At 44.4% G+C, this 17,931-nt stretch overlaps 2 protein-coding genes across 4 annotated transcripts in view; one reads left to right on the top strand and one right to left on the bottom strand.

The window, feature by feature from the left end:
• LOC148899316 (beta-4C adrenergic receptor-like) overlaps positions 1 to 17,931 on the bottom strand; it is a 182,361-nt gene that overhangs the window by 60,186 nt on the left and 104,244 nt on the right. The window lies entirely within an intron of this gene.
• The window catches only part of adgra2 (adhesion G protein-coupled receptor A2), a 62,640-nt gene that overhangs the window by 20,773 nt on the left and 23,936 nt on the right, over positions 1 to 17,931 (top strand). Inside the window, exon 2 of one of the 2 annotated variants that reach the window (XM_088994485.1) lies at positions 17,171 to 17,242. The exons of the other annotated variant lie outside the window; for it this stretch is intronic. Coding sequence (XP_088850611.1) covers positions 17,171 to 17,242 — 72 coding nt within the window. The remainder of the gene's footprint in view (positions 1 to 17,170; positions 17,243 to 17,931) is intronic. 2 annotated transcript variants of the gene reach the window in all.

Here is a 17,931-nt window from a genome sequence, read left to right as displayed (position 1 = left end):
TGGTCGTATCGGCCCTATTTATATATCCCTAATGTCCAGACATGGCGGCGCCGGACACAGCTATGATAGGTCCCTCCTCTCAGGTTTGGGGGAGCAGAGGACCACTCCCTGTGGCCCCACTGATTGTTCCTACATTCCTGACTAGCGACTGGCCTATTTGCCCCACTCCCACCAGTATCACCTCATCAACATTACGAATGTTGCCTAACCTGTTTTGCCTAAGCAGGCGATCCAAATTGAACCTCACCCCACCAGACCGGTTTAATGAAGGATTTTGTTGTTTTATAAGAATCCCTTCTTTTACCCCCCTTTCAAATCATCTATGTTCTTTCGCTAAGATTTTAACCTCATTGTCGACAAATGAGTGGTTGCGAGCTTTTAGGTGCAAATGTACTGCCGATTGAGGCCCATTTATCTTATCCCTGCGATGTTGATAAAGTCTTTTTTTGAGAATTTGTTGAGTCTCCCCAATGTACTGCTCTTTACAATTTTCATTCTTACAATGTATTGAATAAACTACAAGTGGGACTTAGATGGTTTGAAAGGGGGGTAAAAGAAGCGCCCCAACCCCCCAAAAAAATCTAATTGGATTGGATTTTTGGATTGGATTGGATTTTTGGGCACTTCTGCAGGAGAGCGGCATATAACAAAGTTACAGTGCGGCATGTCAAAATGTTTTACGGCCACACAGGCCTATTGGAATACACACTTGAAACACTAATGCTGTAATTCCTGTCCCCAAACAAATAGCAAACTGAGATGGACTATTTCCTGTATATATTTGGTGTAATAAATACAAAAAAGAGGAGAAATTTGTCACCAAACCTGTAATGGCAGCCGGGAGGAGATCATCTTGTGTTTGGCTTTTCGACCTTCTGGTTGTGGTTTGGATGGGACACGCTTCTGCACTAGGTTGTGATCTGGAAAGCTGCTGCTGCCGCTGCTGCCGCTCCTGCTGCTGCTGCTGCTGTGCACCGCACTTCACAACTACACAATACACGCAATGACCCACAACCAAAACCAGCTGTGGGGGAAAAATTGAAAGGGAGCTGCAGTGTACACTACTGACAGGTATACACATACATAGGGGCATGCAGGCTTTGGCCACATGTGGAAGTCAACCATGCAGCAGAATAACTTTGTCTCTAAAGATCTGGCTTTGAGAAACTAACAAATTAAGTCATGTAGAAATTCCAAACTATAGATAAACAATACAGTGGAGAAGTCGTGTTGTTTTAGAAATGTAATGGTGACTATATACTGTATAGCTGTATATGAGACGTCAGGAAGTAAAGCACAAGCTAGAGGTATCAATAAGGTTTTTGGGGGGCTGGTAGTTGTATAATTATTCCAACACTTTCACCGTTGTTGTCATATTCAATCACGCTTTTTGTGATTTTGGACATGTTTGCTCTCCATTGGTCTGTGAGAGTAAATTAATGGGTTGGAATTGATCGTTCGTTCCTGATTCATAGCTTTTCAGGGTGTTGATGGCAGAGGATGGTTAAATCAGCAGGAAGCCAGGTGTTGGACAGAATAAGTTAGTTTAATCTTGTAGACAGCAGGGGCATCGCAGTGTCGGCCAAGGAGGAGGAGAAAGAAAGAAGAAGGGAGAGGAAGCGGGAAGAGGCCCGAAAGACCGCTGGAAGAGAATTTATCAGACGGGTGACGTAATAGGATGTGACATCATGTAAATGAAGGCAGGATATGTCGTATCAGGAAGTCCAAAACGTAAACAAACTATGCAAAAGAGATGTTTAAAGATGTTCGTATAGCGAATTACCCCAACAAAATAACATGTAAATAGTATGTAGATTTTTTTTTGTAGACTGGTATAAGCCACTTACATGTTGAACAATTTTTATCATATGTGAGAATGTTGACATTTCTAAGGTTAGAGTCACAGAAATTATTTGAGGATTTAAAGGATTGACGATTGAAATGTGTGACCAATGCTTTTCACCAGTTACACCATGACGTAGAAAAATTGGCCTCAGTGGCTCTAGTATTGCAGTGTTTCGATCTCATGTGTACATTGTGTGTAAACGGATTACAAGTCATTGAATGAGACTCTCTGACATGAAGTCTCAATCGTCACAAAGATGACATGGACTGAATTAGTTTGTCGGTCATCAATACTTAAGTGAATCAAAGATACTAAATACAGAGTTAAGTTGGTCTGGACTGCGTTACAGCGTCTCTTTGCCATGTGTCGTATAACTAATTCGATTAAATGAGTCCATCTGCGAATCCGTCACAAAGCCTCATTTGACTCTTTTCAGGACATTTCTTCCTCCATAGCAGTGTTTACCTTGTTTGGCTTTGTGTGTGCGTGTATCAGAGGCCACCTGCCTGAACACACTGCTCCGATCAGTCTGCCCAATGGCTGTCCGGGAAGTCCTCTCTCTCCCTGGCCTGACCCTGGAAGTCGGCTTCTGAATAAACAGCTAATTGGCTAGGTTTCCTGTTTAGCCTAATGGGAACGCAGACTATTTCTGTCTGTTTACAGAGGTCGGCCGCTCGCTTTCTCAGAGTTGCTCCCTTTATTGTTTCTAAGAGAACAATGTCCTCAATATAGCCAAACATCACAAACATGCACAAGGGTGCAAAGTCTGGAAGTACTCAAAAGTTCTGGTAATCTGCAAGTTTGTTGTCTGAGGAGAGTAACTCATTATTTGTGTATGTTATCAGCAGTCCATCAGTTTTTCAAGCAGAGCCAAACTGTAATCATCAGTCAATTTGTCCCTTACAAACACCTTACAAACACAAACACAAACTCTCACATACATTTCACCTATATTTGCCAATCGATTGACCCGTTGACCTGTTCTTTTCAAGATATTATTTGTCTTAAAATCTTTCAATGGCCTCGCTCCTCCTTACCTCTCCGAGCTCATACACCTCTACAATACCTTTCCAACGCCTCAGGTATGCTGACCAGACATTATTCGATGCGCCAAAAACTCAACGGAGGCTCAGAGGGGATTGATCCTTTTCCGTTTCTGGTCCCACTCTCCGGAATCACCTGCCACTGAAAATTTGGCAAGCCCCCTCGCTGCCCATGTTTAAAATCCATTTCAAAACTCACTTGTAGTCTTTGGCAATCGACTCAGCATGATTCCGACTTGATCTTGGTTTCACTCCCAAGTGCTTTCCACTATCTTTGTGACTGCTTTATTTCCTTTATATGATAGCTGTCCATGTTAAGCGCTTTGTTACAGCTTCAGCTGTTATTAAAGCACCATACAAACAGTAACCCAAATAGAACTGTTTAGTGCCTCAATTTTTTGCCATTTTTTGATGATACTAGTGCAGCGTGTTCTACCGGAGACAAATTCCTTGTGTGTTCTACATACTTGGCAATAAAGATGATTCTGATATAAGTCAATATGTATTGTATTGTATTGTATTGTATTGTATTGTATTGTATTGTATTGTATTGTATTGCATTGCATTGTATTCAAAGTCAAAGTCAGCTTTATTGTCAAATATGCTAATATGCATGACATACAGCACAGATGAAATTACTGTCCTCTCTGACCCAGCATGCAAGGCACTTATAATGACTTTAACAAACATAATACATGAAAACGGTAATTTTCCGGGAGAGGGGAGCCGCTGCGATTTCACGCGCCGCCATCTTGGGAAAAACAAAAATAACAAATATGACAACACAAAGACACAGAGGCATTCATTCTTCAGGACTTGCTGTACCCTCTTTGTGATGACATGAAGCAGTTCTAGATGAAAGAGGAGAGGATCAAAGCATCTATGTCAGCAGTGGATCAGGGACGTCATGGTGGAATTTGTACGTCTACTACAAGCTAAATGTTGGATTGGATTGGATTTGCCTTTATTAGTCTCGCAGTGGAGAAATTTACAGTGTAATGTACAGTGTAGTAGGAATTTATTTAGTTTGAAAGCAAACACGAAGCTGTAGCATATTGTATTGTATTGTATTGTATTGTGTTGTATTGTATTGTATTGTATTGTATTGTATTGTTAAATACAGTGGAAACACAGCGGTAAAATCAAATCCATGTAGCTTGCACTTCTACTTATGTCTATAAATGAGTCAGCATTGTCATTGTCGTTGTCATCTAGTTCATATTTTCTTATTCATCTCCTTGTTTTCTTCTTGGCTCATTGGCACTACAGTTCTTTGGTGAATAACAGCACAGACTCTACAGGAAGAGTAAAGCGTTTCCATATCGAATCAATGCAAGCAACCCTGCTTCGATATAGCCCCGTGAATAAACACACACACACACACAACAGGCATGCCCTGCTGCTGTTAATCGCCAGCAAAACGGGTGCCTGTCAGTGATAGACTGAGTGGTCTGTTGATACCTGACGACAGCGTTGGACGAAAACCCACCTCAGACAGTGCTTAGTTTATCATCTTTTCTTAAATTTCCCATCATCTATCAATTGTCAGCAAAACCGACACCCGTCAGGACTATTTTGAGAGGCCCTCCACTGGATCTTTCTTAGACTTGTTTTTGTCTGTATAGGTGCAAAGAGCAAAGAAGTCTAAATCGGAAAATATTCACACTTGAGAAACATACCTGGGCAAACAGTTATTCGGAAGAATGATGTCTTTTATACATTCGTATGAATTCATACCTTCTTCAAACAGTTTAAACCATATTTTCCTGTAGATGACAGAGCACTTGCAAAAGGTCACACGTACATCTTGAGCCAAACATATGGCAAGTCGTCTAACTAATGTTTTTTTTGGGGGGGGGTTTCACAATAAGCTGAGTCAAAGGAGAGTAATCTGTATTTTAACTGGCCTGCGTTGAATTAAATGGTGTGTTCCCTCACCAGATGGGACTTTCTCCTCTTCTATCTGTTTTGAATTATTCCACCAGTTCCGGCCGTCTATAGCTTTCATCTTGGGGCTGCTTTCTGTTATAACGATGATACTGCGCTCAAAGTCAAGTGAGAGACCTTATGTCTTGGGAGTCGGCGGTTCAGATTCCGGCGACGTGCGTCATTTATCCGTGCTATGATGTCATTCAGCCAGCGTCTCTGACATTTTGATGGATTCTGAGACAACCTGTCCATTGTGTCATGGTTAGCAGTTACCCGTGTGTTGTGTTATGTGTGTTGACTGAAGAAGATTCTCCATCATTTTCCAGCCAGACAAAGTCCCGAGATAATGGATGAAATAGGAAGGCGACTAAATTACAAATTGTATATGCACAAAACATGACTGTTTTATTTTTGCAAATGAAGTACGTCTGAGCTGAACATACTGTCTGCACTGATGCATAGCAACACATGTTCACACTCAGTTTTTGCCTCCCCAAGAACGTGTTGTAAACACTGTTGCCAAACATAACAAAAGATGTTCACTTTTGCTTGCCTTAAAGCAGCATTGCTGGAAGTGGGTGAAAGGCAAACACTGCCGCACCTTGGATAAAACCATCATACTTGTTGCGATCGGTAGTCATTTGTGAAATATTTGTTCCATAGTTAAAGAAAATAATTGGATATATGAAAAAATGGATGTTGTCAAAGAGGACATGAAAGTAGCTGGTGTGAGAGAAGAGGATGCACAAAACCGGATAAGATGGAGGACATTGATTTGATGTGGCGCCACCTGAAGGGAAAAGGAAACAAAGAAGTTAAAGACAATAATTGCAGGGTGACATAGAAAAGCAAAGATGAAGATGCCCTTCTTTTTCTCCTCAATGAATATTGTGGAAGGGAAGGAGTGAGCGTTGGCCAGTTTGTTCCAGTAAACCGTAGCTGCATGATTTAATCAGGTCATTAACTGACTTGGAAGGCGTGGAGCTGAAGGCAGTGTTTTTTATTGATGTGGCAGGAAACAAGTTGGGGGCGACGGGGGGTTCACAGACTGTTCACAGCCAGAACCCCTTTAAAAGAGCAGCCATAGCTCGACTGTCTTGATGAAGGCGCATTTAATGTCACAAACACTCCATTAATCGTCACGTGGTATGGAAGAAAATGTTGTGAAACTTAAAAGGTGTGTTTATGGCGGCGCTAGTGAAGGCCTCCTGTGGAGCGATGCCGCCAGGCAGTGTACTGGGCTGTTAACCTGCAAAGCTGTCAACAAGCTGGTGTTCAATGAGGCAAATTGGAATATCACTCTCTCATAGTTTAACTATTTGTTTTCGTCAATCGGGACACATCATGGCAAGCAAGCGTTTTCGGCTATGACGTTTGTAAAGGAATATGTAAACATAAACCAGACATTTAACTCAATAAAACATAACATCATGTGAAGTTCTTGGATTGTCAGACATCGTCTCTAAAAGGCAGAATGACTGGCTACGTACCCCCGACTGCCAAGAGAGAGACCGCCAAGTGTGACCACATCGTAGAAAAAGGGAGAACGGGACGTCAAAGAAGATTTGAAGACAGAAAAATTCCAAAGAAGACCTTGGAGGAGACTCATCGCCCAATGTTCTAAATAGGAATGGGAGGAACTAACGAGGTGGCCCGGTAGTCGAGTGATTAGCACGCTGGCTTCACAGTGCAGAGGACGCCGGTTTGCGTCCCGCTCCGGCCTCCCTGTGAGGAGTTTGCATATTCTCCCTGGGCCCGTGTGGGTCTTCTCTGCGTCCTCCGGTTTCCTCCCACAGTCCAAAAAACAAGCATGGCAGGCAGATTGAACACTCCAAAAATGTCCCTAGGTGTGAGTGTGAGAGTGTTGTTTGTCTCTGTGTGCCCTGCGATTGGCTGGCAACCAATTCAGGGTGTCCACCGTGCTTGAAGACAGCTGGGATTGGCTCCAGCACCCCCCGCAACCCTAATGAGGAATAAGTGGTACGTAATAAGCGGTAATAAATGGATGGATGGAAGGAACTAACTAATTCATGCAAGACAACCATAAAATTTTTAATTCTGCAGAGAGCAAAAGCTTCAAAATGTGACTCGAGCTTCAGCAAGAAAAAACACATTGCTCTGTGGCTGTATGTTGCTGCTGGAAAAAAAAGAAGAAATACATAATAAAAAATGGAGGACCACTGTTTTTGTATTAGCGCCATGGTGATTTACAGATTAGCATGTCCGTCTCACAGTGCATATGCCGTGCATTCAAATCAGTGGCCTTCCTGTGTGGAGTTCAAACGTGCACCCCTGTGCCTGTGGGTTTTCTTCGGGTCCACCGGTTTCCTCCCACATTCCGAAACATGCACGGTGGGTTGATTGGATGCTCATACCACCTCATCAAGGTGGTATTGTCTGTTGTCAATTGTATGTCTTTTTTAGCCACGTTATAAGTGCCTTGCATGTCTTGCACGCTGGGTCCGAGAGGACATTAATTTCATCTGTGCTGTATGTCATGCATATTAGCATATTTGACAATAAAGCTGACTTTGACTTTTGTGATGGCAGTTGTGGATGCCAAAAAGCAGGCAGGAGGGAGCAGCAGGTTGTATTTGAGAAGTTGTATTAAAATAACGTCAACAGGAACAAAATCTAAAACGTTGAAACCGTTTCAACAGAAAAATACAAAATATCAAAAGAAAACCAAGAGTAAAAGTCCACCAAGGTTAAACAAACACATGCACAGCATACAATTGCATACAACAGCATACAACAATGACCCGACAGCGAATGGTCGTGCCGGGAGTCTTTTGAGTGTCACTGATTGGGAACGACGAGCGCCTGCGAGGCAGCAAGCAGAGCTGACAGCGCTACCCGTTGGTCGTCAATCTGAACGCGGCAGTCCGCCACTGATCGGGACGACCAGCACCTGTGCAGGTGCAGGCGGCGCCGACTGCGCCACCCGTTGGTCGCCAACCAGATCATGACATTTGTGAGCAAATAAAAAACTGAAACTCCTTTCGCAAAAATCAAGAACAAAACATATATGGCAAGAACATGAGTGTGGAAAACATGATTTTAAAGATATTTTGTGATACGTTAATCATAGGTACAACTGTGTGGGAAAAAAAAACATAGTTTTTAACCTGAATTCTACTCTGAACCTGACAAATTGAGGAAGGAGGGCTCACCACTACAACACTTTGTTGCATGCCATAATTTCCAGCATGACAATGGATTATTCTTTCTTTTTCGTATTTAGACGTATGCAGTTAGACAATTGCGCCATTTTGGGAATGAAGACAGCAGATTTACTTCCTGACCAGTGGAAACAACTTTATTGCTTTAAATACATTACAGAGAGGAGCATGCATGATCTACATGACATACGCAGACGTGACTAGCTGGAGTCCATACAGGAGATCAATGCATCCAATGCAATGTACGTTTCCAAGGAAAATTTGGCCACCATGAAGTAGACCAGTGGTCACCAAACTACGGCCCACGGGCCGTATCCGGCCCATCAGCACATTTGGCCCGGCCCCCTGAACAATACCAAAGTCAAGTCAAAGTCAAAGTCAAAGTCAGCTTTATTGTCAAATATGCTAATATGCATGACATACAGCACAGATGAAATTAATGTCCTCTCGGACCCAGCGTGCAAGACATGCAAGGCACTTATAACGTGGCTAAAAAAGACATACAATTGACAACAGACAATACATGTAATTTCTGTATGTAAAGTGAGGTAGTGTCGTATGGAAAGTGAGGTAGTGACGTATGTAAAGTGAGGTAGTGACATATGTAAAGTGAGGAAGTGATGTACATAAAGTGACGTAATGTCGTAATTGCAAAACAAACAACTAGAAAGGGTTGAAGTGAGGTCTTGTCTAATGAGAAATAACAAAAAAAATAGAGTTCAGGATGATCGTACAGCATGTAGCGTGTACTCAGAGTTCGGTGAGTGTGGCAGTGGGAAGGGGCAGGCTGGGCAGGGCTGGGAGGGAGTTGAGTCTCCGGACTGCCTGGTGGCAGAAACTGTCCTTGAGCCTGCTGGTTTTGGCTCGGAGACTCCGCAGTCTCCGACCCGATGGCAGCAGGCTGAAGAGGCTGTGGGAGGGGTGGGTGGGATCGCCAGCGATCCGGATGGCTCTGCGGGTGAGGCGGGTGTTGTAGATGTCCTGAAGGGGGGGGAGAGAGACACCGATGATCTTCTCAGCTGTCCTCACGATGCGCTGCAGAGTCTTACGGCAGGACACGGTGCAGGCGCCGTACCACACAGTGATACAGCTGGTCAGGATGCTCTCTATGGTACCGCGGTAGAAGGAGGTCGTGATGGGGGTCGGGGCTCCAACTCTTTTGAGCTTGCGGAGGAAGTACAGGCGCTGGTGGGCTCTCTTGGCCATTGATGCCGTGTTGTGGCTCCAGGACAGGTCATCGGATATGTGCACTCCCAGGAACTTGGTGCTGCTCACTCTCTCCACTGCAGCACCGTCGATGGTTAGTGGAGCATGCTGGGGGCGCACTCTCCTGAAGTCCACAACAATCTCCTTCGTCTTCTCCACATTCAGACGGAGATTGTTGTCCTTGCACCACGTGGCCAGGCGGCTGACCTCGTCCCTGTAGGCTGTCTCCTCGTCGTTGTTGATGAGGCCCACCACAGTCGTGTCATCCGCAAACTTTATGAAGAGGTTGGAGCTGGGTGATGATGGTGAGCAGTCGTGCGTGAGCAGAGTGAAGAGGAGGGGGCTCAGCACACACCCCTGGGGGGCCCCTGTGTTCAGCGTGATGGTGCTGGAAGTGTTGTCGCCAACTCTGACTGCCTGTGGTCTCCCCGTCAGGAAGTCCAGCAGCCAGTTGCACAGGGAGGTGCTGATCCCCAGTTTGCTCAGTTTATTGGTAAGCTGTTGGGGGATGATTGTGTTGAATGCTGAGCTGAAGTCGATGAACAGCATTCTGACGTAGGAGTCTCTGGTCTCCCGGTGGGTGAGCGCTGTGTGGAGAGCAGTGGAGATGGCATCATCGGTCGAGCGGTTGGGCCGATATGCAAATTGGAAGGGGTCATGGGTGGGGGGGAGGGCAGCCTTGATGTGGTTCATAACTAGCCGCTCGAAGCACTTCATGAGGATGGGAGTGAGTGCGACCGGGCGGTAGTCATTGTGGCAGGTGGGGGACGACTTCTTCGGGACCGGGATAATGGTGGTGGCTTTGAGGCACGTGGGCACAACAGCCTGGCTCAGGGAGGTGTTGAAGATGTCCGTGAAGACATCTGTGAGCTCCACAGCGCAGTCTCTCAGAACACGGCCAGGAATGCCGTCGGGACCCGGGGCTTTTCGTGCGTTGGTCCCTCTGAGGGATCGCCTCACGCTGTCCTGGGACAGTGTCAGCACCTGTTCGCCGGGAGGTGGTGGGGTCTTCTGTGCTGGAGTGCTGTTGTCTGCCTCGAAGCGGGCGAAGAAGTCGTTCAGCTGGTTCAGCAGAGTGGTGGAGTTCTCGCAGGTCTGTGGAGTGGGCTTGTAGTCTGTGATGGTCTGTATCCCACGCCACAGGTTCCTGGTGTCACTGCTGTCTTTGAAGTGGTTGGCGATCCTCCTGGAGTGCTGTCTCTTGGCCATCCTGATGCCACGTGACAGGTTGGCCCTGGCTGTCCTCAGGCCCAGCTCATCGCCAGCTTTGTAGGCAGCGTTCCGAGCCCTGAGGAGCCTGTGGACTTCACCCGTCAGCCATGGCTTCTGGTTGGCCAGGATGGTGACAGATCTGGTGACAGTCACGTCATCCATGCACTTCCTCATGTAGGAGGTAACAGAGTCTGTGTACTCTTGGAGGTCGGTGTTGTTGTTGTAGGTGGCCGCTTGTCTGAACATGTTCCAGTCTGTGTTGGAGAAGCAGTCTTTGAGTGCCTCTGACGACCCATCAGGCCACACCCTTATCTGCTTCTTGACTGGTTTCATGACTTTGACAAGAGGCCTATATGCGGGCATTAACATGATAGTGGAGTGGTCCGAAGCTCCTAGGTGGGGGAGGGGGTAGGCTTTGTAGGCTCCTTTGTGTGTGGTGAAAACATTGTCCAGAATGTTGTTACCTCTCGTTGGAAAGTTAATGTGTCCATGGAGATGTGGAAAAACACTTTTGGGGTTGGCGTGGTTGAAATCGCCAGCCAGGATAAGGAAAGCATCTGGCTGGGCTGTCTGTTGCTCGCTGATGTGCTGGTAGAGTTCATTCAATGCCGCGCTCCTGTTGTTAATTGAGCTCGGGGGGATGTAAACTGCTACCAGCAGTATGGCACTAAATTCCCTCGGCAGGTAGAATGGCCGACATTTTATGACCATAAGTTCCATCAGTGGCGAACAGTGTTTGCATACCACAACAGCGTTGCGGCACCAGGCATCACTGATGTAAACACAGAGTCCCCCGCCGCGAGTCTTCCCCCCACTCGACGAGCGCTCTGTCTGCCCGGAAGCTAGTTAGCTGGGCTAGCTGGATGGCACTGTCCGGTATGCTGTCGGTCAGCCATGTTTCCACAAACACAAAGGCACAACACTCACCCACGGTCTTGGAAGTTGAGCGGAGAAGTCTGATGTAGTCCATTTTATTGTCCAGCGAGCGCACGTTAGCCAGCGTGATGGTAGGAATGCAAGGCCGGTGGCGGCTAGCCGCGAGCCTAATGCGAATACCTCCACGCTTTCCCCTCTTTTGTTTCCTCATACAGCGCTTGTGGCGCCTCCACTCTGGGTTGGGTGCAGGAGTGGGGGTCGGTGGAAGAGTGGGGCTCAATGGATGAGCCGACTCCCTGAGCAATCCATGCTTGCGTAGCACTTCTGCTTCAGCTGGTTTAGGTTTTAAAAATGAACTGCCGATGTCGAGCAGAACCTCACGGGAGTAGGTACGCCTCGGGTGTAGCGAGGCCAACGGAGACGGACATTTGCACGAGTAAGACAAACACAATAAACACGAAAAAACCAATTTGCCGGGAGAGAGAGGAGCCGCTGCGTGTGCACGCGCCGCCATCTTGGAAAAAAAAAAAAAAAAATACCAGATATGCTATCAGATTTTTTTTTTCCTATTTGGCCTCCAGAAAAATAAAAAAACCTTTTACAAGTCAATGGTCGGTTTTCGATCATTATCTGTTCCTATTTTAATCAATGTAATCAATGTATGTTGTTTATAATCGTGATTGAACAATACAAACACACCTGCTCACAATAGAACGCTAAAGAAGTCGGTCACAATGCGACGTGACACAAGAAAGTGACGTATAATGAAGTGGAGGGGAGTCCGGTGGTACATTCAGGTGCGCTCAGTTTGGCACTCTAATTGGTCCCAGACCCGTTTTCTCTTGTAAACCTTCCTGTCAAAGAGAGAACGGAATAACGGCGAAAAGGTCAGGTAAGAGAAATTTGATTCAGAATGCAGGGTATTTAACCTGCAGTGGACAAATGATTATTTTTATGTTCAATGCAAAGAAAAGGCTGTTTGTCTCATCTGTCAAGAGCTGGTGACGGTATTCAAAGAATACAATCTTCGCCGACACTATGAATCCCGTCACAAAGACAAGTACGATAGCTTGCAAGGCCAAATACGAGCAGACAAACTTAAAGAGTTTGATGTTTCTCTTTATTTGTAAGTAGTGAAAAGTGAAAAGTGGACTACCATCTCAGCAGAATACATTTGTACGCCAAGCTCAGCTGAAGAAGGCATCCGTTCGGGCCAGCTTTCGGGTTGCTAAGCTGATAGCAAGCAGCGATAAGCCTTTCACAGACGGAGAGTTTGTTAAGAAATGTATGGATGCTGTCGCGGAGGAGTTGTGTCCCGAGAAGAACGATGCATATAATCAGTGACGTGCAGTGAGATTCATGGCTGGTGAGGCACTGACGTCATCACAGTCAGATTTACAAACATATGAACTCCACAGAGTAGCGTATTCACCATTAGATTGGCAACAGTTAACGTGTTATTAACGTGTTAAGTTTAAAATGTCATGTCAGCATTCTTTATATACTGTTTATAAACTGTAGCATAGAAAAAAGAAAGAATTAAAAAAACGTTATCGTGTTACCTTTACTTATAAATGAAGTCCATGTCTCTCTGTCTCAATGGAGTTCACTGCCAGTGAAGAAAGTCGTCCTTGATCAGTCCTCTTCCGACTGTATGTTTTCAGCCTTTTGTGCTGAGAAAGACTGCTCCACTGATGCTGTAGTGGCTGGAACAGTGAGCACAAGCTGGAGCAACTTTGTCGCTTCAGGAATAGTTTCAATTAGATCCTTCTTGGCCAAAAAGCTGAGAAGCTGTCCAGGAGATTTGTATAGCTCACCGTTTGTGAGCTATACAGTCCGGTGTTGGTCTTCCTTTATTATCTCCTGCTTCGATTGAAAGTCCAGTTTCGAAAATTCTTTTAACTTAGATATGTAATCCACTATTCTGAAAATAAGGCCAAACAACACGAAAAAAATGACTGGATGGTTGCATTTAACTTGCTCATTGTTTACTGTAGCTTGCTGTCACTAATTCTATTATTCTGCAGCCGAGGAGTCGCTAGAAGAATCTCTAATCACAGCGCCCCCTGTCATGAGGCAGGAGAACTGTGTGCCTCACCTATGCACATAGTTTTGATCAAAATAAAATAAAATAAACACTGTAGTACAGTGTTTATAATGTACAGTGACTGTACATTATATACACCAGCTAAAGTGTAGAAATTTAATAGCGATATGCAGAGGGACAGCAATGAGGTCTCACTGCAGAGCAAGCCAGCACAGTTAGCATAGTGATTGCGCAATCCATGGTGAGGCGCAGTCGGCTGGTGCCTCACCACCTTAGTATTTGAACGGTAAATGTGAAAATTCAGCGATTTTGAAAAAAAATCCAAAAATGGTTAAGTTAAATGGAAAAGAACGTTAAAGTACAAATCACAAGATAAATATAACTGTTTAATTTATTTTGTCGTTTGATATTTCCATGATGACAGGTGAGGCACAGCCTCACCTGCCTCCCCTGACTGCACGTTACTGCATATAATGCCGTAGGTCTGTCGGCGAGTACAATCACCAGATGCGGTGAAGAAATCGGGATTAATGTATATGCCCAGCTGCAGCAGAAGACGAAAGAATTTGACTTTTTTCATTAGCACTGGATGAGAGCACGGACGTGCAAGACACAGCGCAACTGCTCATTTTTATTCGTGGAGTTAGCGCAAACTTTGACATATGCTAGGAGCTGGCAGCCCTCCAACGTCTCAAAGGGACTACAACGGGAGAGGATATTTTTGACCAAGTGTACCAAACCATGGAGAAGTTGGACCTGAATTACAGAACTGTGATGGTCTGAAAGACACAATAGAGCCCAACAGTCTCATTGACTTCTATGCCGCCCTCCCAAACGACACATATCCAAACATCAAAAAACACGCAATGAAAATGTCCACAGTTTTTGGCAGCACGTATGGCTGCGAGAAAAGCTTTTCTCGCATGAAACTGCTGAAATCTCCGATGAGATCAAGATTGACAGAAGAACATTTGCATCAGTGCTTGAGACTGGCTGTAACTAGAATGGAACCTGATATTCAACTTCTCACCAGCCAGATGCAGACCCACAGTTCACACTGATGAACATACATAGGTAAGCTTACTTTTCTGAGCATAAACAAATATAATCATAATAAAATCTACTGGAATAAAATCCATCTTTACAGCCATACTGGCTGTGAAATGTATTGTGCTGTGTAGGCGCTGTATCACTAAGTTCACTTTCTCAACCTGCTTCCTTTGTGGTTTTCACAGGGAAGTTGATGAGAGAGAGCTGCAAACAGCGGTGTCTACAAGCCTACTGGAACCTACAAAAGGATTATAAGGAAGGAACACAAGAACTTTAACAGACTGCTCATATGTGTCAGAGAGATTCTGCTCTGACAACTGGGCTGCACTTTTATCTGTTAAGATTGTGCATGGCACAACAGATTCTTTCTTCTTAAGTTAATGTTCCATGGCTTTTTTCTTTGAAGAACACAGTGAGAGTTATTTAGTTATTATTTATTTCATAAATAGTGTTATTTATTTCCTGTTTTTCGATGAAGAACCCAGAGAGTTATTTAGTTATTATTTATTTCATAAATAGTGTTATTTATTTCCAGATTTTTTTTCTGTGAAGAACTCAGAGAGGGTTATTTAGTTATTATTTATTTCATTAATAGTGTTATTTGTTTCCTGACTTTTTTTCTGTAAAGAACCTGGAAAGGGTTATTTGGTTATGTGTGGCTTTCTGGAAAACAATTTATTTAAGCTCACCTACGATCGCCACACTTTTTCTGTTACAAACTGACACCGGCCCCCCATCACAGAAGGGAAAGGTTATGTGGCCCTCACAGGAAAAAGTTTGGGGACCCCTGAAGTAGACACTTGAAGACTACCGTCCATGCTGGGCCGCAGTGAGGGAGATGATTTCACAAATGTGGTAATAAAAACATGTTGAATGAATTTATTTCTACAATGATTCAGAGGGTTCGATGCATGCTGTTGTCATAATTCCAAATTAAATATGAGATCCACCTCACACAGAAGAGTTCAGATTTTATCTGCCTACAACTCAATGAAATCCTCCCAAGTGGAGACACACCACTTCAGCCACAACTTCAACCTGCCTTTCATAGATGAGTCTACTTTCAATGACTAAATGTTCAGGTGCACTGACATATATAAAGCAAATGGCCCTCGTTACCACGGAATGCCCCAATTATCACAGCATGGTTTGCCAGATTCCCAGAAACTACCAACTAAACCAGTGGTGGGCCATGCATGTCATTCCTAGACCTTCAGTAGTGCTACGTTTGAATCACTTCACAGCTGCGAGTGTGCTGTGATGTACTACACGTCCACTGGAAGATGTTGATCTGGAAATAACTTGACTTGAAGAAACTGTTCAAAATTTTACTATGAATGTGTGGATTCATGATAACATCAGGAAATTGCAATGTTCTTAGATATTTTTGCTAGCTTCGGAGCTGTCCAGCCTCAATGATGTCCATTTTTTTCTTTAAAAGTCCGTTTTGGAAATGGCTTTAACAGTATATCTGGAATCAAATTCATTTCTTCTCCTCCTCCAGCCATTGTGGGTTGACAAAACCGCTATTAAATCGACACACCAATATATTTGCCGATACAGCTCGCTACAGATACAGTGTGCTCGCTCTGGCCAGTATGCGCTTGTCACTCGCGGCTAGTGATACTATGATTGGCTAGTGACCCGCCAATCATGTGACGAGCCAATCATAGTTTGAGAAAACTATGATGTCGCCAGCGCCTTCGAGCGGGCCTTGGGTTGCCAACTTGCACTCTGATTAGTTAAAGCAACCGTTTCATCGACATTGATTTGTGAAGGCGTCCAGGTAGATTTCTGACCGTGAACAAATGATGGCTGAAATGTGATTGGTTAACTGTTTAAATACGAAACACATCTCGAAGCAGCATAAAAGGGGAAACGTAATGAAAGAAAGCTGAAAGACAATTTGGAATTAATTAATAAAAATTCATGGACAAAATATAATAATTAAAATTAGTCTGTGATTCAGATATTTTTAGGCCAGCAGAGAAGGCTTTGCAGAACCTTAAGGCTTACCACTGAACTAAATGTATCCCGACACAAAATTGATGATGCGCCAATGCGCTCTCGTCGAGAACAGACCTCTAAATGTCTTCTTTTTTGCTACTTAAGTCTTGTCTACCTTAATGAAGCCAAAACAAACATCCTGTTCATGGAGCCCGCCCACATTTCCTCCAGTCAGCACTATAAGAGTGTCGTGTAAGTCCCATCGCCTGCCACTTGGACTTCACTCTCACATTGTGACGACTGAAGAGTCTTGTTGACTCTAAATGTCCATTTCCCATGATCCTATGTCACTTATCCCAGCCTCACTTCCAGTGCGCCTGTGCGGCGATTAGACGACCGTGTACCAGCGAGCGAAGGAAAAGACCAATTGAACACAGCCTGTGTGTGGCATGTGCGTGATGCGGACAGATTTCCTTTTTGATGGACAAAATGCATGCAAAATGATGGTCAGGATTAGCATTTTGCGTATAATCTTGCTGTTCGTTTCCCCCTTACATTGGAACCATCCAGCTTGTTGTCGAGTCAGGGTTGTATCACGAGTAACTGTTGCATAGGCAGTTAACTCTTGTCCATGTTGCGTGTGGCTTGATGAAACTTGACTTCCTCCTCTTTCGTGAAAACAAATTTCATCAGAATAAATTGTATTTCAATGAATCCTCAAATGAATATTTATCCTCTTTGTGTGTGTGTGTGCGTGTGTGTGTGTGTGTGTGTGTGTGTGTGTGTGTGTGTGTGTGTGTGTGTGTGTGTGTGTGTGTGTGTTTCCTTGCAGAATATTGAGCCACAACAAAATCAGGGTCCTGAACAATGGCTCCTTCTTTGGACTTAATGCCCTGGAGAAGCTGTGAGTAAGCTCATCAATCTTAATCATCAATCAATAATCAGCCTGGCATGTGTATTGCGCGTGTAGTTCACCATATGTGTGAGCTGCTATTTCACTTTGAGGGCCTCGAGGGAGCAAATCAGACAGGATATGATGAGAACTGAGCAGCTCTTGTGTGCTTCCATTCAGCGGGCTTGAGTCCAGAAATGAGGATGATCCTCTGCTCTGGCTGGACGTCTATTCGTTTTACTGACATGTTCTCATAATTTCTCCTCAATCATTCTCAGTCAGGTAAATCCCTCGTCAAGGGAGGCTGTCAGCTTCACCTCCTTAAGCCATTTTTAGTTGCGTTGTTATTTCTTTCGATGAGCAATGAGACAGCTGACAGGCAAGTGAAATAAACAGTCAAGAGATTTTTTTTAGCCATGTCTGATCTACAAGTGGGCTGAGCCTCCTGACTCATTTCTAGCGGATCAAGGTACAATACTGTTGTGTAATTGTGCCCAAGCTGGCTGTTTATTCTACCATCCAATTGCTAGAGCATTTGACCTCGTTAGAGTCATGTGTGTGCGCGAGCCAACTCCCCAAAGCATCTATGATTAGTATATTTTTTTGGTAAATTTATTGCCAGTACACCTCTGCATAACATAGTATACTTATTAATATTAAATAAATAAATAATAAAAACAAAGATCAACTATAACAAAGAA

Source organism: Hippocampus bargibanti, linkage group LG04 (genome assembly GCF_051943395.1).
Source record: "Hippocampus bargibanti isolate YZ-2025 linkage group LG04, ASM5194339v1, whole genome shotgun sequence".
NCBI classification, from domain to species: Eukaryota; Metazoa; Chordata; class Actinopteri; order Syngnathiformes; family Syngnathidae; genus Hippocampus; species Hippocampus bargibanti.
Note: the sequence above shows the minus strand (reverse complement) of the source record. Positions and strands in the feature narration are given on the sequence as shown.